General features: G+C 41.9%; 1 protein-coding gene across 3 annotated transcripts in view; it reads left to right on the forward strand.

Moving 5' to 3' along the window:
• The first annotated feature begins 110 nt into the window (after positions 1–110).
• The window catches only part of arhgap21b (Rho GTPase activating protein 21b), a 30376-nt gene continuing 5831 nt past the window's right edge, over positions 111–24655 (forward strand). The window contains exons 1-23 of one of the 3 annotated variants that reach the window (XM_058066452.1): positions 111–337; positions 2779–2938; positions 10150–10311; positions 10410–10431; positions 12533–12625; positions 12706–12784; positions 12877–12931; positions 16303–16329; positions 17339–18890; positions 20325–20471; positions 20831–20933; positions 22050–22095; positions 22177–22302; positions 22462–22761; positions 22843–22904; positions 22988–23130; positions 23201–23343; positions 23427–23585; positions 23657–23735; positions 23839–23912; positions 23997–24086; positions 24172–24339; positions 24417–24522. In XM_058066452.1, coding sequence (XP_057922435.1) covers positions 2870–2938; positions 10150–10311; positions 10410–10431; positions 12533–12625; positions 12706–12784; positions 12877–12931; positions 16303–16329; positions 17339–18890; positions 20325–20471; positions 20831–20933; positions 22050–22095; positions 22177–22302; positions 22462–22761; positions 22843–22904; positions 22988–23130; positions 23201–23343; positions 23427–23585; positions 23657–23735; positions 23839–23912; positions 23997–24086; positions 24172–24339; positions 24417–24522 — 3805 coding nt within the window. In that variant the 5' untranslated portion in view covers positions 111–337; positions 2779–2869. Of the gene's footprint in view, positions 338–2778; positions 2939–10149; positions 10312–10409; positions 10432–12532; positions 12626–12705; positions 12785–12876; positions 12932–15641; positions 16090–16302; positions 16330–17338; positions 18891–20324; positions 20472–20830; positions 20934–22049; positions 22096–22176; positions 22303–22461; positions 22762–22842; positions 22905–22987; positions 23131–23200; positions 23344–23426; positions 23586–23656; positions 23736–23838; positions 23913–23996; positions 24087–24171; positions 24340–24416; positions 24523–24655 lie in introns of those variants that run through there. The other 2 variants (XM_058066453.1, XM_058066454.1) reach the window with 2 other exon arrangements.

Below are 24655 nucleotides of genomic sequence, written 5' to 3' on the forward strand. Positions count from 1 at the left end.
TCGCAACACAAGCTTTTGGAAGTGCCATGGTGACTCTGTGTAAAGTCGGCCCTGATTGGTCAGATCAAATGCAAGACCGTCTGTGATTGGTTGAGCGTGTCCTGTTGACCGAAGGTGGACTCCCAGGGAGTTGGGAACGCTCGAAGCCAAAAAAAAAAAAACTCCGGCAGCCACAGAACTACACCATGCGCCTCCCTTGTGCGGACTGCCGTTTGTACTCAAATTAAATTACATTATGTCAACCCACATCCGAGCCCTTTTGCTCCGGTTTTATTCGCTTTTATCGACGACCGCTGTTGTTGCTCGTCTGGAACGACGCCCCACCAGAGCTACTCAGGTAACTTTGTTTCAACTCCAGCCGTTAGCATGGCTGCTAACTAGCCTACGAGTTAATTTTGTTGGTACCTTTGTTTACGACTTTAACCAGTCTTGCTCACAAGATACCATCTTATCGCTCACTTGTTGAGTAGTCTGTGTGGTTATTCACGCTTAGACAAACGAAGTAAGTGATATTTTAAATGACTTGTTCTGTGACAACAACAGTCGGAGAGTCGGAGAACAAAACAATAGCCATCATTAGATCATGAATTCTGTGTCATTACTCTTTCAGTATAACTTGTAAAAGCATATGTATTACATCTAAGACGTGAATAACCTCAATGTATTTCGCCCTTGGCTCACTTGTTGCTGGTCATGGATGATGCAGCGTCGACTAGTGTCCACGTTGCTGCGGACAACAAGTCCCGGTGGTTTGTCCATGTGGTTTCTTGTCCCTTAACACGCCTCCACTTATTATAACTTGATAACATTTTCAAAATATAGTCAACCGTAGAAGCATCTCATTGAACTGGAAGTCGAATTACAGTATTGAGAATATAAGACAGCCCTGAATATCAGGAGACTCTAGACATAACACGACGACTATTTTTTTTTTGACAAATCTTTGTTTAGCCAAGTTTTCAATATCAATTAAGTCCTATTCTATTCATCATATTTGTATTAATTATATTTATTAACTGAGAAGATCCGAGTTTGATTCCCTTTCGGCCATCTCTGTGTGGAGTTTGCATGTTCTCCCCATGCATGCGTGGGTTTCCTCCCACATTCCAAAAACATGCTAGGTTAATTGGTAACTCCAAATTGTCCATAGGTATGAATGTGAGTGTGAATGGTTGTTTGTATATATGTGCCCTGTGATTGGCTGGCGACCAGTCCAGGGTGTACCCCGCCTCTTGCCCGAAGACAGCTGGGATAAGCTCCAGCACCCCCGCGACCCTCGTGAGGATAAGCGGTAGAAAATGAAAGACTGAATGACTGTTCAATTGTTCGATGACTCGGCTTCATTGATCATCATTATCTTAAAAACGATAACAAAACCCTACAGCATATACAGTATATATTTTGTGTTTGTAAAAAAGGCTCAAAATGGTTTTATTATTTATAGATCTAGTATTGTGTTATTAGCATTAGCAGTTCAGTGTTTTTCCCTTGACTTTTCTTTTCCCTGTATTTTTTCCTTTTTTAGTTGTTTTTTAGGACTGGATTTTATTAATATAGTGTCCTGCGGGCTAATAAGGCCAATTTCACAATTGGTATCATAGCTCACCCTCTGTGGTGAATAAATAAATATGGCCGGCTGAGCAACATCTGTAATATCAGTGCTCTCATCCATTGCAACAAAAAATGAAAGAAGTGACTAGACTTCGTTTCGACTGCCTGTCTGAATCTGAGTCAGAATCCACTTCTCTTAATCAGAGCACAGTGGTAACTTAAAATTTTAGAAGTGAAAGCAGAACATTTAAGGGGGCACACACAGAAATCAACTACTTTCAAAGTAAACATTCACATCTCCTCTCATTTTCACTCATGATGAGTACTATTAATTCTAATGCCGCCCTCTTTTCACACACATTGGCCCACCTTCATCTTTGGTGTTTCTCCTTTCCTTTCTTCTTTAGGAGTTAATGTTGGTTGGCAAACTACCTCATTTGCGTGTTACTGAAACTACTGGGTTCAAGTGTGGAGAAGAAGTTTGTCAGCAACAAAATATATTGAAGAATAACAAAATAAAATCTGCAAATTAAATGATTCGGTTGCCATATTCTGCAAACATAAAGGAGTGTGTGGTATTTTGTGGTCATTTGTCATTAAACACAGGCATAATGTCTAAATTGAAGAGTTGTATACTGCGGATCTAAATTTGGTTTGTGGACTAGAGCCTAGGCAGATAACTCTGGCTAGTTGCCACCAGAGAGACAGTAGAAAGTGAGAGCCAGGCAAAATGTGTAAACAAAGACGGTAGAAATGTCGATCGAATGCGATTGAAACGTGAGGGATCACACATCCTGCATCGATTAGTTTAGGCTTAGACTGTGACTAGCTATTGTCAGTTGAATCCACATTTTACAAACTATTTTTCATTCCCACGGTAATAAGGGATTAGTGCGTGCCTTGTCAACGGGCATACATGACCACACATGCGTGAGTAGATGAAGCTTCTAAAGCAGTGCAGTCCCAGTGGGACGATTCAGGAATATTAAGAACTTGACTCGTCAAGTTGGCACGTGACTAGTTTGTTGGGCCTTAAGATAACTGAAAAGGGGTACGGAAATACATATTGTTTGTTGAATATGGAGGTTCTACTGTATTTAAATTGCGGCACAGTATCAACAGCACATGGCCTACCATAATGTGCACAAATGTAGTGTGTTATTTTGCTTTACAGTGCCATTTATTAGAATGCACATATACTACAGTTTGTTTGTCCTTTTTTTTCAGATGGATTAGAAAATCCAGCCAAGATGAAGGTGTAATGCGTGGACCACAAATTGCAGGTGTTTGCTGAGAGGATTTTAAGTCAAATTGAACAATGGCATCACATTGGACTCACTCTTGTGAAGATGAGGAGCGACAACAAGCGAGGTTGTCCTACTGTGAGGTATGTGGCTACGTTTATGAAAGTTTTTTGACTGTGATGTAAGTTAAGTGTAAGTCGGAACTTAATGTAAATCTAAATAGACACGTCAGTCAACCACACTGTACACAGAACACATGAAAGCCATATTAAATACAGTAATAAAATGATTAAAGGGGACCAATTATACTCATTTATGGGTCTCCTATAGAGTACCTACACACAATAGCCCACACAGAAAGCTTTCAAGATCTTCCAGAGTCTGCACCTCTGTCTGCAGTGTTTCTTTGGGTTTCCTGCCTCCCGCCCGAATGGTCTGTGAGCCCACTCCGCTGTGATTGGTCACACTCCTGCCGCTTGCTCCGCTTTAGTCTGAGTACTTACACAAAATAAACACAGGACACTGATAAATTGTTATTTACAGCTTGTTCTTCTGACTCTTCAACACAACCAAATGTAGGAAAGGTATCGGACTTCAGTTTGGTGGATAGTCCAGCTTCGCATTTGCTCAAATGAACTGAATATTAATCAAGCTAAAAGATACCACCAAGTCTAAAAATCCATTTGTCTAAAACTAGTCTCTCTTGTCGTAGCAGAACATTTGAATCACTAGTTAAACCGTGTTATTATGAGCAATGAGGTGTTGCGTTCAAAGACATCAGATATCTTATTATAAAATTGATGATGAACTTTAGAATGGTGAATAGCTGGTAGTAGCTGAATAGTGGAAACTTTATATGATCCTAGGATCCATGTGGGATAGAAAGACCCCAGTAATCAATTATCTATTAAAGCAATTTGCTGATGACATGCTTGCCCCTTATTAGATTTTCTTTTAATATTGTTACGATCACGTTTTGTCATGGCACTGAAAAAGTATATAAGGATCACATACTGGATGTACCGACTAACATGACGGCGCTCATGCAAAATTTCTATGGTCGCAGCAAAACCAAGAAAAAGACCCAGGTTATCCGCTTATCTTTATTATCAACAACCAGCTACTGTATATCCCCTGAACTGCCTGCATGAGTTAAGTGAATGGTGTTACTAGCTTGTAATAATTTTGACACTGACCATGTAAACACTGTAAATATTAGTTTGCTACTATGTGTTGTTTTTTGTTGCTTTGAATAAACAATCTGGCTTGAGCATAAAAAGCCTTAGCTTGATTTTAGATGTGATGTGAGTGTAAAGCTTCAGTTGTGGAAATCCCTCTTAATGAGACTGCACCAGCAACCAATTCATGTGCTAATGTTGAGGCGGAAGCACACAACAAATGAAAAGACTTCAGAAATAGCACAGAAAGTACCTGCGGCCTCTGGGCCTTGGAGTATCTAGAAACATAGATTGAAAAATAGGTTATACAGTAATCCCTTTTTTATCTTGGCTAATTGGTTCCAGACCCAACCGCGATCAGTGAATTTCCGCCAAGTAGGAATGTTCAATGTTAGTAAATTGCATAATTTTGTAGTTATAGCATAAAAAACCAGTTTCTGACATTCATAACATGATTTTTACCATTATTGGAATTCTCTACATGATTTACTAATTCATTTTTCATTACTGTATAATGCATTTATTTGTTTAGTTTGTCTTGCACAGTAGACCCATTCATAACATTCATAACATTCATAACTGGCTTGCCTCTACTTTAACAATACATTTGTCAACACTAGACAATATGAAACTAAACAATAGTAGTATAAAAAAATACTATTTGCATACAAAAATTGGGATTGTGCGATGTAGTGTAAATTCAGCCTTGGATCCCTCTTCCTCTTGTCATACTGTATATACTGTACTGTAGAGCATGCCAAAGATCAATATGCTTTTATCAGAATTTTTTTTTTCCATTAGTTGCGGGTCCAGTCTGTTAAATGATTAATTCTGGTTTGCTGTTTCGCAAGGAGCCTTATTTCATGATGTACGTTACATGCACATTGGCTTGTCATGAGAGAGGGAAATGAGAGTGGAGTGAAACAGATGATTGCTTTCGATGATGAAGCGTGATCCATATTTAGTGCTGCAGGGAGCTATGAACAAACCGCTCTTCCCCCAGTCTCCTCAGTCTTGGCCTCATAAAAGGTCAGTGTTCATCTCATTTGGGCCGCCTGCCTTATACAGAAACCTCTGCATGCGAATCTCATGGCAAAGTGATGGCAATCGGAAGGGAAAATTGAGCCACAATTGGATAGAAGAAGCCTGTTGCTTCCTGTTGCTTTATGGTCGTGTCTGCGATGTCTCAGGGGGAAAAGACAAAGATAGGGTATGTATGATTCAGCTGTCCATCATGTTGTATCTATTTCTATTGGAAAATGAGTATTCATTTAATGACATTTCTGTTGCACATATTTGTACATATTAGTTAACAACCTATTTGCACAAAAAATGCTGAAGCATGTTTCAAAGTCTTACTGTACTTACTGTTGTTTGAAGCGGCTTATTATGGTTAATGTTGTTGTTGTGACTGAATAGCACCCCAAAGGATTCTACCATCCCATATGTACTAATGTTCGTAAAGTGTGTGGCATGCACAATGTCAGCCACTGGCCTTGACAGTAAAGATATTCCTAAACAGACCCAGACCAATTTATCGGCGGGCAGATTAATCAATATTGGTGAATATGTGACCAATATATGAACATTTTTTTTGCTGTACTGAGATTCTGTCCCTTGCACACACAGAGACAGAACAACAAGGTGTCGCTCTTTCTGCCTCACTCACTCGGCTGCAGGCCATCGTAAGCTGTGGCTTTGAAAAACAATATAACACTACACTTTAGTGCCACACTATAAGGGCCCCTCTAGGAGAATATTCTGTGAGCTTGCAATAGAGCTTATTACCGCATTTTAAGGTTGTGTAAGTTGCATCTCTGTGACATAAACAAAGATAGATGCAACTGTTAATTCACATTATCCAAGTATCTAAGACTATTATACAGCATTTTAAAGTGAAATAAAGTTATAAGCAGATATACACAATGTCCCCACTTGACTGGAGCGCATACATTTACTTAATGTCTTCATAAAAGTCATTTTTTAAATATTCCAAGTAATCTACTTAGTTGTAATGTTATATATTGCATGATTTGAAAGAAGCTACATTGTTACATAACATGTAGTTTAGTCCCTTGTATTAAGTAGTAATGTGCTGCATTTTTTCGTTATTTATTTTGTTTTGTTTTTCTTACCGGCAGCCCCTGTGTCATTACCTGGGTGTTTTCATAGCAAAGTGTTCGCTTTGCATGAGAGGTGGTGTAGAATTTAGCAGTCCACAGAGAACCTGGTTCCCAAATATTTTAGGATAGTGTACTTGACTCCTTTTCAGCATTTATGGTGGAATGTCATTTAGTGACATCAGATATAATAATTCACAAAGGAAATCAATGGAAATAATTTAAAATAATCTAGAAAGCAAAGACCCGCAATATGCTTGCTCAAATAAAGACACGTCGTGTAATTATTGTGATTGCTCTTTTCACTGTACAGAGTACATAGGGCAGAGGAGAATTTGGCTATAGCTTTTGGAGTGTGTACAACAGCTTGACAATGTACGTGGCCCCAAATAGAAACAGTGCAACCATTGTAAATGTAGGAGCGTGTCAGCCAGTGTAAACAACGGGTTTTATGGCACAGGCAAGACTAGGTTGTTTGTGACGTCTGGGTCAGGGCACTGATTAGGTTAAACAAGGATTTTGTTACTGAAATGCTCTGTGAGACAGACCTGATGACGCTTTGATTCCAAGAGTTGATTCCAGGCTGCCTCACCCAGTGCAAATACCAGCATTCTTATGATTCATAAACGAGTAGAGAGATACGCAGGTTGTGGTGGATGTGTGCTATAATGTGACCCGTTTCCTCTTTGTGGCCCTGATCCCTTGTGATGAAATTGAGCTGTGAAGGGTGGGGAAGAGTGGCTCCCAGGGAACTAGAGAAATTTAGGTCTGGAATTCATTGAGCTGGAATTTCACAACAGTATTAACTATACATGTGGCAATGATAACACCGCTTGGCATGGAGGCCTCCCGTCCACATCTGAAGATTAGAAGGGCTGGGAATGGCCACATGCGCTTCCTGCAGAATCAGATCCTGTTTGCCGGCATCTCAACCATGCAGTTGATCCATTGTCATATTACCAGAAATGGTTCTCTGTCTGTCTGGATTACAGTATGTTGCTGTGGAACAAAACATTCCAGTGCTCAAACGGTGCAGACTTTAACTTTAACTCTATGCATAAAACAAGTTGTGTAAACTGCAAACAAAACGGCAAAACCGGTTGTTCAAGTTACATCAAAAACAGCCAGGCGTCAGCTGCTTCTGTATCGGTGCTTCCCAGCCAGCTGTAGTAGTGGAGAAGTAAGGCCCTAGCACCGTGTTTGAACCCATTTTACACTCATCAGATAAGTTGGTCACTGTTTTGTCTAGTGATGTGTGCTGCTTTTAGGAATGGGCATTTACTAAATTTCGTTAATCAACAATGGGGGAATCAATTCCTTGATTGTTGTTTTTAAATACTAACTTAAATCATTTGAAAAAGAAAACGCAGGGGAAGGGGAATCTAGGCATAACAAAATATTTTAACAAACATTAACAGTTGGAACAGAAAGTAGCAAAACAAACATCAAATTGAATGTTCTGAACTCTCGTTCTTATGCCAATATGGTACTTTCCATAGCCAGTAATGAGGAAGTTCAATAAACTACTGAAAGGGGACATATTATGCTCATTTTTGATAAAGCCCTGTTCCCAACCTGCATTACTTGCAAGTGTGGGCCAAAATTCGGGCATGAGTACCACCTCAGTACGGATTTGGGAGCTTACAGACACTATGTAGCACTCTTAGTGCAGGAGGAACCTTCGTTGTGTGCGGGGCTGCGTCAGGCTATGGATGAAGTGTGACGTGTGTGCCTTCTGCAACCACTTCTGACTCTGTGGTGGGTGCAAGTTAGTCTCGGCACTTCCCCAGTTCGGCTGTTCAATGAGTGCGAACAGCTTGCGTGGACCGTGACGAGTGAGTGTTCGTGTCATGCTTCAAACACCTGTACACAACATGCGTTGCAGCGGTGCCAAGCTGATAGACGAGTGCCGGCATTTTGCCTCCTCCAATGGGCACAGAAGAGGCAGTCAGCTGCATCTACGGTTCAGAAGGCAGTGGATGCGGCTGGAGGTGCCCAACAGAGTCGGGCAAGCCTGCTTTTCATTCTGGTTTTCAGTTAATAATGTAATAACACTAGAAATAAATGCATTGTGAAATACAAAACGTGTGTTGTGGGTACCAGAATTTTGCTAATTGCTAGTTTACCTTGAAAAAAAGCTACGACAATAAATGTTACAAAAATGACTACCCCTAATATAGCCAGTAGTACATTGAAACATTTACACTGCATCTATGTGATTGGTATTGGTATCTGTACCAAATCCGATTTCACGGTTTCATTGATAGCGGCAACATAAAACCCCGATCGGAACATCCCTTGTCTCTGTCCTTATCCACTGACACTTGCAACAATTACTCGGCTCTTTTTCAAGGTGCTGTGAACAAACATTTTGTTATGTTTGTTTTTCGGAACTTAGCTCCGCACATTTACTTCTCCCCTGTAACAGCTGTGTCAAGTAAGAGAGGGCTGCTCCAAACAGTCGGATCTATTTGCAGAGTTAAAGTGTTTCTGTGGCATCAATCCATAACACTCAAACCTCACAACAATTCTTTGGTGATCATCAGACTGTCTGTGTTAACCTTTGAGGTGATTCAGTTCACTTTTAAGCCCTTCATATCTGCTCAGGCAGAGAGGCCATAAACGCAAGCTCATCAAATTCTTTACACAACAGAGAGAGTCTACATTTGAAGGGGGAGGGGATATGGCTGCTTTGAGGTACAATGGGCAAAAACCTCTTTTAGGGTCTGTCTCCACAGGAACATTTTCAAGAGTCAAGTATTTTGTCATTTCAGCCTTCCATCCACACGGTAACGCTGTTCTGGATGCCTTGAAACAGTATATTTTTAAAGATCTGATGACGACGCCTTGCTGTGAAATACGACTTTCTTAGAACGATGATGCCGCTGTCACATGACCAGAAGTGACTGCTTATGTACTGCTGACGAAAATGTCAATATTTTGACTGGCTTGACTTTCGGGACTCCCACTCAATATACTCCTATTTTTTGTTTTATAATACAAAGTGACTCACAGAAGTAATTTCACTTCCGCGAGCCAGACAAGTGGAATACGATCAACCTCGTGCGCATGCGTTCTTTTTTTTTTTACTAAAAAAATGTGTTTCTGTCCGTTTACTGAGCCACATTTAGATGTGCCTTCTTATTTCATTGTTTTCACCCTGTGAGCTGTTCCCATGTGGACATGACTATTTATTTACTGATCATTGTGTGGATGCATTTTTTTCAGCTCATGTTCCCTTGTGGTCAGGGCTTTAGTGTGGAAATGAAGGAACAGGTGTTCCCTGAAGGTAGTATTGCACCATGGAATATGATACAGGGGTGGAAGTGCGCAAAGAGGGAGTGTTACTGCACACACGATACCACTAAGGTGTGAGGTTATAAACATAGTCAGTAAACACAGTCCAAAGCCCTGAAAGCTGGCATGCTCTCCAGCTGTGAATATAGGACACCGACAGTCGTTAACTGTAAACAATAGAGAAGACAGAAGCGACAGTGGTTTATATAGACTAACGTTTTCTCAAGGTACCTTCTTACATTTACCTTCTCACTTTTTTAAAACAAATATTTGATAATCTTTACTGTGAAAGGATTTATTTTGGTGTGATTAAAACTGTGTAAGGAATGAGAGCCTGTCCATGCTCCAGAGTGACAAATATACAGACAATTTTGCCTGGTCAGGCTAACAGTTCGACACCGTGCAGGGCTTTTTGTCTGCCAAACAAGTTGCCAGAGTTATTGCATATTGCATTACATGCGATGGACAAAGAAAAAATATAAAAGAAATAGTTCTGCTTCTGTTCTTAGGTTTTCATTGCAGGCTACTTTTTGACTATTAGTAATGGTAATTGGGTATTGCAGGATGTCATTGTTTACATTTGCACAATAGAAGATGAACTTGAAAAGAAGCAGAGCTTATTTAATCCTACCCCTTCTCCATGTCTCAGCTATCACTGTTCATCTACTGTCTTTAACATGATCAATGATGATGTTTGGAACAGTAAATAGGTAAGGAAGTACCACGTGATTCACATTATTTTCTTTTCTGTCTTGATAGAATGACTCTCCTGAGTGGAGAGGTTTTAAGGCCAGAGAAGAGGAGTCATTCTCATGGCCAAGGCCTAAAACTGTGCTTTTGCGCCGCACTTCTCATGGGTTTGGCTTCACCCTTCGGCACTTTATTGTGTACCCACCGGAGTCATCTATGCACTACTTCTTGGTAAATATCTCACTATAAAGATGACAGAATTTAATTAAATTTACATATAAACATAATCTATGATGCCTGAGTGATTTCGTTTTTTTTGTTTCTTTTAGGAGGAAGATGTCTGCTGTAGAGGTAAGCAAAACAATAAATCCATGTGCACCTCAGCAACGCCTTTTAATGACGCTGAATCCATCCACTCGCTGGTTCTTTTAGCTTCCTTGTGTCACGAGAACAATGTTGCTTCCCATGTCACTGACCTTTGAGCTGGCACGAACGGTTTGGTCAGCACCACCTGCTACTGTCCTGCATTGACCCACCTCGTCATATTGTTTCACTTTGTTGTTTCTCTTTCTTCTTTCGGGCCATTTGTGTTTGAAGCTGCCACTGAATAGCAACTGCTCTGTTTTGAAGCAACAAAGCCCCACGTCAAAATCCTAATACTGAGTTAAATTTGATTTATAATGAGCTTTCCTCATATTCAGAGAAACCTTAGTGTTCCTCAAAAGGGAGCTGTATTTGAAGGCACGTCCTACTAGAATTTATCATCCACATGTTGAGGAAATGAAATCTGATACAATTAATTTTAGTTGTCACACCCATCATAACTCTGTGATCTACTCTCTCAACATTCCTCAAGACCTGCTACTGTACGTGTTTTGTTTTTAACCTTTCCCCAGTTGTGACATTTTCTCGTTATTGGACTTTTAGTCCTTAGAGCACAATTTAGAGAAGAGACATGTAACATAGTGACATACAGTACCAGCACATTTTGCCATCACTACAACTACACTTGGGAATAACATGACCTTCAAGTATAATAATCCAGAGTCATGGTAATTTTAGGGTTATATAATGCGATCACAACTATCATAACATACAGTGATTTATAGCCGCAGAATATTCCACTCATATCACTGTAAGGCCACTTTATGTACACAAACATTGCACAATTGTGTGAATGGCAATGCTCCTCTTTACACTGCACACTTCAACACCACCATCAATGACCTTATTATATTAGAGTCTGCAGCTTTTCTAGACAAAGCTCCTCTGTTGCAGCTCCGGGTTCAAGTTTGGGTTCAGTTGTCATCTAATGTGCCCTTGTCTCGTCTCACTTTTGCACCGACTGAGGCTGTGGTGAAATACAATCATCGCATTTGTTTATGTCAAGGTGAATATTTTTATTGTTTGTTATTGTCTTCTGCGGTTTTGCGGCCCGTTGTTGGCAGTGGTATTGTTCATGTGCATTTTGGGTGGATGCACATGCAGGCTGTTTCCACAGTTGGCTAACAGAATGAAGGTAATTATAGTGCACTGCTTACAGAAACCCTCATTAACCTGCTGTCCTGACACTGGTTAAATGATGAATGTTCCTCTAAATGGAAGGGCTCTGTCTTTATGATACTGTAGTCCTATAATATTCCACTAGAGGGAGCATGTCTGGTTGCACTATTACATAATGTGGTTCCCAAAGATGAGCCTGTGCATGAGTGAGCTTAATTGGAAGAGAGGGTATCTGTTGGCACACATTTCTCTTCCCCATTTTAGGAAATGCACATGGTTGCTTGAATATTTATTTTCTCAATGAATGTAAGTTGTTACTCTTTTTTTATTATTATTAACTAGCATTCCTTTTCTCATACTGCCTCCCATTTCAGTTAGTTAGTGTTCCATGGTCTGCTGACTCACTACCAGAATGTTAACTACGGACAACTCTTTGACTGTGGAGACCCTTAGAGTGAAAGGAAAGAGTGGGAGTATTGCAGCTGAGCCCACTATCACTCCACCTTCTCCTGCTCCCTTTCTCTCATACTCATCTTTCTTTCTTTTCTTCCTCCTGTCTGTTTTGTGTAGCTGCTAGGAAACAGAGACAGCACAAGAAAATGAGTTTTCCTTACTTTTAGCTGTTTTTTATCCACCTTGCTAAGCCCACACAATATCCTTGTTTTTAAATTTTATTTCTCCTCCTGTGATTTGTATTCAAACCTGCCACGTGTTCAGTGTGGCCAAGCACTGGCCTTGGCGCTGCCTGCTCTGCTGTCCCCAGTGATTCACATGCCTCAGAATCTTGTGATTAAACCCACTTTTTATTCTCACACGCAGCCATTGTGTTTGCTGCTCACTGCCAGATTTTCAAGTTGCTGTTTCAGGTTCAGCCTCAGCGGTTATGGAAAACCCACTAGATGAGTGTATTAGATAAAACTATGACGGCATACTTTCACTCTCTTGTTAGGGAGACAGCGGAATAGGCTGGAGCCGATGGACACTATTTTTGTGAAGCAAGTCAAGGAAGGTGGCCCTGCACACGGAGCTGGCCTCTGTACAGGTAGGAGTTCAGATATTATTTTATGGTGGAGGGCAGTAAGGGAAGGTTTCCATACTACATTTGCTTTTAATGTCTTTTAGGTGATCGCATTGTGAAGGTGAATGGAGAGAGCATCATTGGGAAAGCCTACTGTGAGGTTATAACATTGATCCAAAACAGGTGAGACAATTCGTTAAGCCATTATGAGTAATGTTGGTTATTGTCTTGCTGTTTCATATTTCCTATTTCTATTCCTTTCCTATTATTCACAGTGGTGAATTTCTTGAACTCTGTGTAATGCCAAAAGATGAGGATATACTACAGCTGGTAAGTGTCTTTTTTTATACCATCTGTGTCACAGGTTTCATTTGTTCCATTTTTGCAGGCATCTCAATCCCATCAGAGCTCCATATCTAGGGCTTCGAATCAGGCCAGAACAGCTTTTGAAGTTGACAATGCTGCATGCAGTTTGTCAAATACATAGTCTGAATGTACTCAAGAAACTACCTGATCTTGACTGATAATTGGTAATTTTACATTAATCGGTGTGCACTGATCCACATTTTTCCACTCAGAAGTTGCAAAATTTGTGTTCAATATTCTGCTATACGTGTACTGTGTATGTGAGTAAGTGATCTAGAAGACTTTATTATTTAATTATTTTGAATGATCTGTGTGAGGTTGGTGATCCCAGCCTTGTTCAAAAGCACCACGTTCAGTTACTACGAGCAAAGTTTTCCAACTGACTTTGTCACCAGCCAAATTACAGGCAAGCAAGATGAAGAAACGGCAACAAGAGTGAGAGGCACCCTAAGTGGGCACATGTGCATAGGGAGCCGTCGTGAGCATGCGTGTACAGAGACCAGTAAATTCAGACGTTGTGAGCGTGAGGAGAGTGGTGTGACACCATAGGCATGGCTCCTCTGGCTGGCTGTAGCGAGTCTGTCTACGGAGGGGCAGTTGCTGTGTGTGACTGGCCAATCGCAGAGCAATTACGGATAAGTACTTGGCAAAAATAAGTATCCGGTTTATCCCTAAAATCTGCCAATACGATCCAACTCCAATACCAGAGCTCTGATTACTTTAATATCCGACCACGTGAAAAGAATGTGAGCAAACGTAGTCAGAAGAATATCAGGAAAAGTAACTGTCTTCACACATGCAGGGCCCCACCCGCACAACACAGCTGTGCTGGACAGCTGGACAACACAGAACTCATTAACAGCTCTCAAAACTTCCGGTTTGCTAAATTAGCAATGTTGTTGATTTATTATGACGCTGTAATAAACTTCTCTTCATGGGCAATAAATACAGTGTAGTGACCCAGAAGTTTTGTGTTACAACTGTTTTGTTCGGCCGTGAACATGTCAAGTGTGTGCCTACGAGCACAAGTTTTGTGCTGAAAGATGCAGCCATCCCATCAGTCTGCATCGCAATGAGAGCGGACATTGTGACTCTTGTCATTACACTGTTATCCATGCACTCGCGCCAAGGGGGGTAAGGCGGCGTTTTAACCTGATAACCTGTAGCTCATCCCCATATATTCAGGCTGAAAAGATAAGGTTCTGGTTATTCATTTGACCAAAAATAGTAATCTGTGGCGGTGGCTTTCACAAAGTCTGCCATGATTAGTATTAGCAAATAGACTCACTGCTTTTGTGCTGCTGCTAACAGAAATAGTGTTAGTTCCTCTGGACTATGTGAAATCAATGCATCTAGGGAAGAAGCTCTGGTAATGTTTAAAATGATCAATATAAGGCAAAGTACTGTAAGTATTACGTGTTACTCTGATTGTACCTGTTAATGCATGATCACAGTATGTATATAAAATGATAAACCATTGTTAGAGGTTTTTTAGAAGGCTTTATAGTCGAAATAGGTGTGTCCCACAACGTGCATTGTTGGCTCCCTCGTGCTAACTCATTTTGTCTCTTTAGAACACACAAAAAAGGGAAATAAATATATATGTGTTTATGTTTCACATAAGGATTGTGGATGATGGGCAAATTTCCCAAAAAGTGCATTTTCTCACAGTTATGGCTCTTGGATCAGAAATCTTTGCCATTTGTTAATGTCATTGGAAATGGAAATTGTGCTGGAGACAGATACTGGATTGGATCATCCCTCTACTTTACATACAGTTCAATTTCAGGGCAAACAAATATCAGGACTAGCTCCACTGTAACCTTGTGTGTAGGTCATAGAATACTGGAGATTTCTATTGCAATCTCTGTGGGGACATTCCATAGTGACACAAGGCTGGAGGGAGCAACAGTGTGTGTGCGCGTGTGTTCGTGTGTGTGTGCATCCAATGCGTCCATTTGTTTCAGTTCCTTTTTGTGTTTTTGTAATGTTTTCTTACATTCAAACTTAACTATTTTATTTTCACTTTTGCATTTCCCCCCAAAATTACACGAGGTGAGTAAATTTAGGAAAAACATTTTGTGCCACAATTGATCACATGGATGGCCACAATATGCACTCTGCACATTAAAAGCAAAGTGAAACTGCACTCAACTCTAAGTGCTGTGTGCGCACGTTAAAGAATCGTTTCCCAAGCATATCTGACAGCCTGTTTATGTAATGAAACCCAATACCTGTTAACCTGAAATCTCCCCAGTGTACTGTCTGTAGCTGTGTCATATCTTTTTTCATAATTTAATATATCATTGTGTCCAGAGCTGTTAACAGATCAAAAAATCTGTCATAACTGCCTGAAATAACATCAGATGTAGCCTGGTTCACATTCATTATATCAACCTTTGAACTATTTGAATATTACTCCTCCCCCTACTGTATTTCCTCTGTTGCCATTATACTCATGCCTCTGTTATGCTGCTGGTCTCACTATTACACATCAGGACACCTGCAGCCACACGATAAATGTGGAACAAAACTGTGAAAGCAGAAAGACTAAGATTTTAAGATTGTTGTTTTAAGATTAATTAAAGCAACGTTTGCACAGATGCAAGCTAGCAGGCTGACATTACACCGTCGGAGGCGGTACACACAAACTGCTTGGAGACAGGCAGCAGTTGCTTAGCAAGGAGACAGGGAGAGGCTACATTCTGGGAGACGAAAACAGAGGGAGTTGTATTCCAGAGAAGAGGAGGAAATGCCAAGAGAGGTGGAAACAAAAGGACAGAATGGATGATAAGCGGAGACGAGTGGATAAAATCAGCTGACTGCTCAATGTTATGAACAGGTTGATGCTCGAGGAAACGCAGAGAGGAGGAGGGCAGGGGGGGCTCCACCATCCGAGCGGAATGTATAATCAGCAGCTGCTGCTTCTGTCATGTGAGCAGTAGAAGAGGGAGGGAGAGGGAGACTGGCGGCACCTCATTCAGTTAGCGTAATATTGTGGCTGAGGATGGATACAACCATGGAAGCTTAGCAGCAACATGACAGGAACGCTTTTGCTCCTGCTGCCTCGCCCAGGACGATCTGTCACAGGCAGGTCGTAACGTGGCAATGCTCCGCATCATGTACGTTGCTTCTTCCCGGTGTATTGCTGCGACTCAGGAATATTTTTAGCATGACGAAGTTCATGCATTGCTCGAGCTTTTTGATGTTCTCTTCTCTTTGAACTTGATCATTTCCTGACAGCCTGTTTATTTCACTCTGCTTGTGTCTTTTTCTCTTCCACCCTCTCTGTCTTCATTTCTTAATGCTCTCATTTTCACACGCTCAAACGGCAGCCTTTTTGTCCGGAAACAACTAATGTGGTAAGCACACTGCTGACTAGTTAGCCATTTAAAATTAACATATTGTGCATCCCATCTCATTGTGCATATGGTGAGCGTGTTGGCGTTACAGGCTGTGCTCTTCAGCCACACGTTATTGCAATTGATTCTCCACTGGACAGCTGGCGATTCAGATGTACCACAGAAATGGCCGCTTGACTGTGCCTTTGTACCTGTTAGAGTGACAACTCCAGGTTGCATCTTCGTGATACCGCGCCTCGTCTTCATTCTCTATGTCAGATGTAATTAGTGTGATAAATGCCTGTGACCTCTGAACTCACTTGCACGCTCATGCATACTTGTGAAGGGGAGGGAGAGAGCCCAAGCACTGTGGCCCACACAGTATTATGTAAGTTTTTGTTGTGAACTGGATCAAAGTCCTCATACCGAAACACATCTGTTTGCTTCTTTCTTGAACAGTGTGTCAAGAGTGCGCATAAACGGGTTAATCTTGGTTTAAAAGTGGACTGATCTTTAGCTGTAGATATTTAATATGCAAACATTTTATTAATTGACTCAAAACAAACGATTACTCTCCACAGTCGTGTAGGCCTTGGGGCATAATCAGGCAGGCTAAATATAGCTCTTACATTGAGGGAGGGGACCTCCTGTCTGACTGAGGCATCTGTCAGTCTGATATGAGTAGAGACACACCGGCCTATTTAGGTCCACATGTTTGGTCACTGTGAAGATGTAACAATTCTGAAGTAAAAACAATGAGTTGTAAAACTATCAGTATAAGACTAGAATTGTTTCCTAAAATATTCCAAACTCAATAGAAGGAGCAGATGAAGACTACTGACACTTGTGAACTGCCAACACCTCCACACGCTCGCACTGCAACATGTCCTGCCCACACACACAGGCACACTCGAAGTAGCATTTATAATGTTGCACTGGACTGCTGCAAGCATCTATTGGTTCGCCGTTGATTTGTTACACACCTTCAACTCTTGTCTATTTTAAAACAGGTTTATTGCTCTGTCTCTAGGCCTACTCCCAGGATGCCTACCTCCGTGGCCACAGCAGCTACAGTGGAAATGCCTCTCACATTCCTGAGCCACCCCCTGTATGCTATCCCAGAGTAGACTGTAAGCCTATGGACATGGCCCGGGCGACAGACTCTGTTTGCATCAGGGGGTCTGCAGCACCTTCTGACCATGTGTACCGCAAGGAGATCACTGTGCCCCCTTCACCCCCTCCTAAGTCATATCCAAAAAGTCAGATGGCAGTGTGTATGCGCAACGACAGTGTAAGGACTGTGGTGGTTCCACCAGACCATATGGGACGTATGGGTCCAGCACATAGAATAGATTACATGGATCCTGCTTTTGTTAGAGGGAGGCCTGCATCATTAGCCCAGTATCCTCACCCTCGAAAGTCTGATGTCTATCCCAGTGGTCCAGGACTAGTTCCATATAGAGGGCCCACACCTCACTACCCTGGCAACCATCAAAATATTGATTGGCGCACTTACCAAACGTACAGGGAATACATTGACAACAAAGGAATCCATTCTCATGGTAGTCGCACTATCCAGGAGAGGCTAGACAGCCTGCGATCTGCCAATCAAAATCATTTTGAAACTCATCACATTCCCCGGGTCGACTGGGGCTCGAAGGGGATGCGTAGGAGGAGTACTTCCCATGAACGATCTTACCATGGACCTCCACCTCACTTTCAAATTGCTCCACGCAGTGCCTCCCAGGACCGCATGATCAGTTCCGAGAGGATGAGCCATGCCAGGAACTGGCCGCCAAGGAGCGTGTCTCAAGATGGCCTTATCCACAAACTACGGTCGCACTCCATAGACTATGTTGACCCAACAGAGCTTGCTCAGCCCTTTGAGAGGAGAGGAGGATATCGAAGAGAAGATCCTGGTACAAGGCCGAGCAGACAGTCTATGCCCAGACGTGCCATGCCGCCCAGGCCTTCTGTTGGATACAAGAGTGGCCCAAGGGGGCCACACAATCCTATGTATACAGGACCAGATTCTCTCCAGAGGCACTCCTCACCTGTTCTCTCTGACAGACAGACACATTTTGTAAAAAGAACAATTGCTGAACATAGTCTTGGTGACCAAAGAGCTTTAGTCAAAGCCAACCATGCTGGCAACACGCCCCATCAAAGTCAGAACAGGGTGCGAGCTGAAAGCATACAACCTGTCGAGGCCGACAGGGACGTAGCTTTGGTAGGAAAAAGGTCTTCTTCATGCTCTACCCCGAAACAGATGCCTCAAAAGTCTAGCATCCTCAAACCAGCCCATCAAGAATCTCAAAGCCAGGTGAATGGACGGAGCCTCTCAGAGTCTGGGGTCGTTTTAAGACCTAAGCCCCCCTCTGGAAAGAACCCCAGCCCGTTGCGCCACCCCTCCTACATTCTGGCTGTAAATGATGACGATGGAGCAGATTCCACAGCTGATGTGGTGGCATGCTGGCTTCCCAACGACACGCGTCGAGAGATGCATATACGTCGTCTTGGGGAACGTTATACCTCCTGCTCCAGCAACCTGGATGAGTCGTTGGACTCCATTCCATTCATCGGTAAGCCTACATGAAATGAGTTGCAATCTCTTTGTTGGCATGGCAACAGCAGTAGTAAGATGAGGCAGAGCAGCAAGGCTTGTAGGAATCGGTTCAAAATAGATGAATCCTTGTGGATTTCCAAACCACATAGTTGCATAATTGCTCATCTTATTTTAGTGTGTACATTTCATCCTGCTCAGATGTTTGCAAATATTGTTATCATTCTAGAATGTTTAAATGATTCAGGTTTGGTGGCATTTAGAGTGTCTTAGTGGTAGGGCTATACAGGAAAATGTATTATTAATTGGAATGGATTGCAATTGCCTGGCTGTGTTTCATATACTGTATTCTGTAGGTGCATTTAAAAAAAAAATCTCAATCTGGATGTCTTTTTGTGATACCATAGACCAGGGCAGTCCAAACCTCTTTCATTGAGGGCTGCATACTGAAACCTCAAACCTTATTAGCATCAACCTTTTGTTGTTTTTATTATCTGTTGGTCAATAAAAATGCCATGGCAAATATGCCCCCTGTGCTACACTTTGGACACCCCCAGCATAGACCCGAAGGCTGGTTGTAAGTGTATGCCATATCACACCACTGTCACCGGTATGTTTTTAACCATCAAATTATTTTGGTATTAACGTGTTGGCTATGCTGGAAACCTATTTTAAAACTCTCAGGTGGTTCCTTTTTTTAATATCTGGTTGCTTAGTTTTAAAATTGCATCTTTGTGTCTTGAATTTTTGCACCAAGCGGCAATATTAAATTGAAAGCAATGTGACAGTGAGGTGTACTGTATAAACACACTGCATTGTTGCTTTGTGGAGTTGGCATGACAGGCCAGTTGCACACAAACAAGCTGTGACAGTGCTAATTCACCAAGACCACCTGGGACTGCTGCTACGGCTCAGGAGAACAGTATCTTGATTGAGTTGACTGCAGCGCCACCATCAATGGTCTGTTTGAAAGGCCAGCAGTAACATGGATCAGCCCACATCATTTTGTGTAGCGAAGACACACAAACACTACATGTTTTTAATGAATAGAAGTATTTTTTTTAAATGTTAAGCCCCTCAGTTATTGTATGGCGTATTATTATTAATATGACTTGCAGCTACCAAAGATTTGAATAAATTGATCCGTCAGAGACCTTATTTTGATGCTGACATTCTTTGTAGCTTTTGGCCTGTTTTAAAGTTTTGTACACGCTAGAACTGGGACAGCGGCTTTAAATTTAGCTCAAAATGCCCCTGTAGAGAAGCTTTATAATATGAGCTGTTTCAGACCTAGTGAGCTAGAGAAGGAGGTGGACATTAGTGAGTAAAGAACTATTCATGTGTATGGGTATTCAATTAATTACACTGGCACTTTATGCTGAGTGCTTTTTTTGATCAAACACAAACTTTTGGATTTTAATCTTATGCTCATTATATTTTCTGTGGTTTAAAGATGAGCCAGTCAGCCCCAGTGTTGACCAGAATGCTGTTCCGATCCCACCCTCCGCCGTGATATCTGTTCCACCATCCATAGCTACAGGTCCTTCCAGTCCTGACTCGCCCTGTCCTCCCATTCGCCGACAGCTGTCACATGATCAAGGTAAAAAGGTTTTAGGGTTTCAGTAAAGCCTTCACAAGGCATAATGCCCTTAGTCCAGTGCTTTTCAGATAGTGGTAGTTGGGGGAGGGGGGTTGAGCATATACATGTACGTGTACATGTACTTTTTGTTATTATGTTATTGTTTGAACCATACTGGTGCCAGCAGCTTATACAGTGGTATGTATAGATAAATAAATAAATACTGGATTAAAAAAATATATTCCATGCAGGGCGGGCAGCATGATAGAAAATAATTGAGAACTACTTCCTTAACCTGATAACACTGTTGTTGGCTTGGTTATTGACTAAGACGATTCCTCACATTGTCACTAATCTTAACATGTTCTTTCCTTTTCCAGAGTCCCTGAGAAGTGCATTACTGGAATCTGAAACAGCGAGCCAAAAAGAGCGCTCCAAGTCATATGATGAAGGTCTAGACAATTACGAGGAAGAGAGCAGAGGGTAAATACAAAGCATTAGTCCTTTTTTGTTTTGTTGCTTTGCAAAATGTTTACCCTCTGCTTTTTAATAGAGATGCTCGATATTGGCTTTTTTATTGATGTTTGATATTGTCCTGCACTTCATCCCTGTTTTGCATGTGGATGTGTTTCACAAATGAACACGGCAAAATAAGACAAATACTGCAATATGCTATACACGTTATAGAAAATGTGCCAAAACATTTTACCGAATGATTCTTCCAGAGGTATGATATTAAATTACAAGTATTGAAGGAAGATGCCTTACTGCCCCCTAGCATTTTATCAGTGCTTTGTCATGTCCCGCATGACTTTGGTTTTGAGTTTTAGTTGTCTCATTCCAAGGTCCCTTAACTGCCAAGGGGCATAAAAAACGGGCAGTTACTAATACAATTAGCAATTTTATAAAGGGGGAATATACTTTTTTTCCATGGGCCCCAGAATCTCTGGCTGCACCCCTGCTATTTGCTGATATAAAAAGGAACCATAAAATCACCTTAATTTATACAAATATATTTGACATACTTTTTCAACACAATATACATATACTGTATCACTTCATGATGAGATGCCTCCTATACAGAGGAGATATTATGCTCATTTTTGGCCCTTTGTATTGCGTTGTGGACTCCTGTAGAGCAGCTATACATAATAACCTGTACAGAAAGCTTTCGAGATCTTTCAGAATCTGCACCTATTCAAGTTGGATTTCCTTCTTTCTGCCAAAACAATCCATGGCCGGCCTCCAGGCATGTCCACTCCGCTGTGATTTATCACACTCCTAAGGGCTCGCGCAGACTTCCAGTCATCTGCCGAACATCGCTTTATGATTTTGTTATCAGAATTGCATTTTTTGCGGACTCCTGCTATAGAAGGAGCTACAACCATGTTGCATTAAATGCAAAGAGTACACTACAGAGTACACAAAGTAAATGTAAATTACATATTTACAATGTGAAGGCCAAACTTGTAAATCATTCTGTGGACATACTGAGCTTGTTGCTATGTGGAGCCCAGAGTAGTTTGAGTCTCGGATACCAATATCAGACATCCCTAATTTTTAATCCTTCAATTGCTCTTCCTTGTGGTCCTATTTTAGACGATCCTCGAGTAGACATATGCCCAGTCTCAGAGGTTTGAGGAAGGTGAGTTAGTTATAGAACAAAATAATCAGAATCAACAAATGTTGTGTTTTTAAGCACTTATACTACATGTTTTCATGACAGGCACTAGATGGACATAAATCTTCCGGGGACTCTGGATCTGGAAGGGATTCCTCCTCTGATATCTTTGCTGATTCTTCCAAGGAAGGGTTACTGAGCTTTAGGCAACTTTGTATGGATAAAAATAAGGTATGTCGGAAGTTACAGTAAAAAGGTTTTCCATTTTGATGGGCTATTAGAGCTGCATGATTCGGCAAAAATGTGAATTACAATTGGGAATGTATTTTTTCCTGGCGGTTTTGTGCAGCCCTAGTAGTTAACATGTGTGTGTTGTCTCCTGCTCTGTAGCGTGTAGGCGGAGGAATGAGATCATGGAAGCAGATGTATGCCGTGCTACAAGGTCACACGCTGACCCTCTTCAAAGACAGGAAGGATGCACTGTATCACGTGACCACGCAGCCTGACGAGGAGCCGCTACGAATAAGCGTCAAGGCCTGCCTGATTGACATCTCCTATAGTGACACACGGCGCAAGAATGTGCTGCGTCTGACCACGTCGGATTGCGAGTACTTGTTCCAGGCCGAAGGGAGGGAAGACATGTTGACCTGGATTAGGGTCATTCAGGAAAACAGTAATCCAGATGAAGAAGTGAGTGTGTGGAATGCAGACCGCTTTCCCTCAATAAGACGTCAATAAAAGTGTATGTGTGCTGTCTGTATGTCTTTTCAGAATGCTGCCGTCACAAGCCAGGATTTGATCAGTCGAAAGATTAAAGAATACAACATGATGAGGTCTGCCACTACATAGAGGACATCCATTTTACCCCACCAAGCTCCACCAGTCTCATATTTTGCCTTTCCTCCCCCCACATCAGTGCACCCAGCAGCAGGTCTGAGCCATCGCCCAAAACTTCCCGTCAGTCCCTTAGCATCAAACAAGCCTTTTTAGGAGGGAAGACAGATAGCAAGAGCCACAGCCCTCATTCGCCGAAATCAGAAGAGCGCAGGGCGCTGAGAGGTAAAAGCTGCACTTCCACTTGTAGCCCCATCCCATTAGCAGATGTGACAACTTAAGTAATGTGTGTCAGATGAGGCCAGTCCACCAAGGGACAGAGGTGCGTGGAAAATTGGCATTCCGGGTATCATGAGGAAGCCGTTTGAAAAGAAGACACCAGCTGGCGTCACCTTTGGGGTGCGGCTGGATGACTGTCCACCCGCACAGAGCAACAGGGTGAGTCTGTGCTTCTTCACCATCTGGGATTTTTAGCTTGACTTTCATTGATGTCACAATAATGTCCTGTTGTGTCGCCATAGTTTGTTCCTCTGATCGTGGAGGTGTTTTGTAAAGTGGTAGAGGACAGAGGCCTGGAGTACACAGGGATCTACAGAGTTCCTGGGAACAATGCTGCCATCTCCAACATGCAAGAGGAACTTAACACCAAAGGCATGGTTGACATTGACGTCCAAGAAGATGTGAGTGGCTGCAACATTAATCCCATGAGTTACTTCAAGTCTGAGTTTCAATACTTTTCACTTGTCCACAGAAATGGCGGGACCTCAATGTCATCAGTAGTTTACTAAAGTCTTTTTTCAGAAAACTTCCAGACCCGCTGTTTACAAATGGTGAGACTCTTTTTAAATACGGTGACAGACACTTGAAAATGTTGTTTGATGATCTTCTGTTGTTGCATGAGTTCTAAGACTTTTTTTTGGCTCCCTCCAACAGAAAAGTATGCTGACTTTATCGAAGCCAACAGAACAGAGGACTCTGTGGAGAGACTAAAGGAGCTAAAGAGGCTGGTAAGAAATCTTGGCACCTATTTGCATGCCGCTTTTGTTAAATGAAGAGCACTTGGAACACTGAAACTGTCCTCTTTCTCACAGATCCACGAATTGCCCGATCACCACTATGAAACTCTAAAATTCCTTTGCGCTCACCTCAAGAAGGTTTCTGACAACTGTGAGAAAAATAAGGTGTGGCATGAAGTTTTGATGTTTGCTGCTGTTGTCCTGTTACCCTGTGGAAGCCATCTCATTTGTTTCAACTTAATCTCCTGAGATGGAACCCCGAAACCTGGCCATTGTTTTTGGCCCAACGCTGGTCCGAACCTCTGAGGACAACATGACAAACATGGTCAATCACATGCCGGACCAGTGCAAGATAGTGGAGAACCTAATCCAGCAATATGACTGGTTCTTTACAGACGATGCCGATGAAGATCCTGTTGTACGTGGATTTGTACTTCTTCATACTTATGCTGATATGCCTGTGGCCTCATATTGTTTCCATATTCCTCACTGCAGACGACGGCTGAGGAGGAGAGCACGGTACAATCTCAGCCTGTGCCCAACATTGACCACCTGCTGTCCAACATTGGACGGACGGCGGCATCGCCGTGTGAAGTCTCAGGTAAGTCACCTGGATGTCGGCGTCTTGTACTCTCATCACTACAGCAAAGTTCATTGCCACACTACTTTTTAAGCACATACCTTATGTATAAACTAACTTTCTGCCTGTTGTTGTTGAGATAAGTATTATCAAT

The sequence above is a fragment of the Doryrhamphus excisus genome, chromosome 3 (genome assembly GCF_030265055.1).
Source record: "Doryrhamphus excisus isolate RoL2022-K1 chromosome 3, RoL_Dexc_1.0, whole genome shotgun sequence".
In the NCBI taxonomy this organism is placed as follows: domain Eukaryota; kingdom Metazoa; phylum Chordata; class Actinopteri; order Syngnathiformes; family Syngnathidae; genus Doryrhamphus; species Doryrhamphus excisus.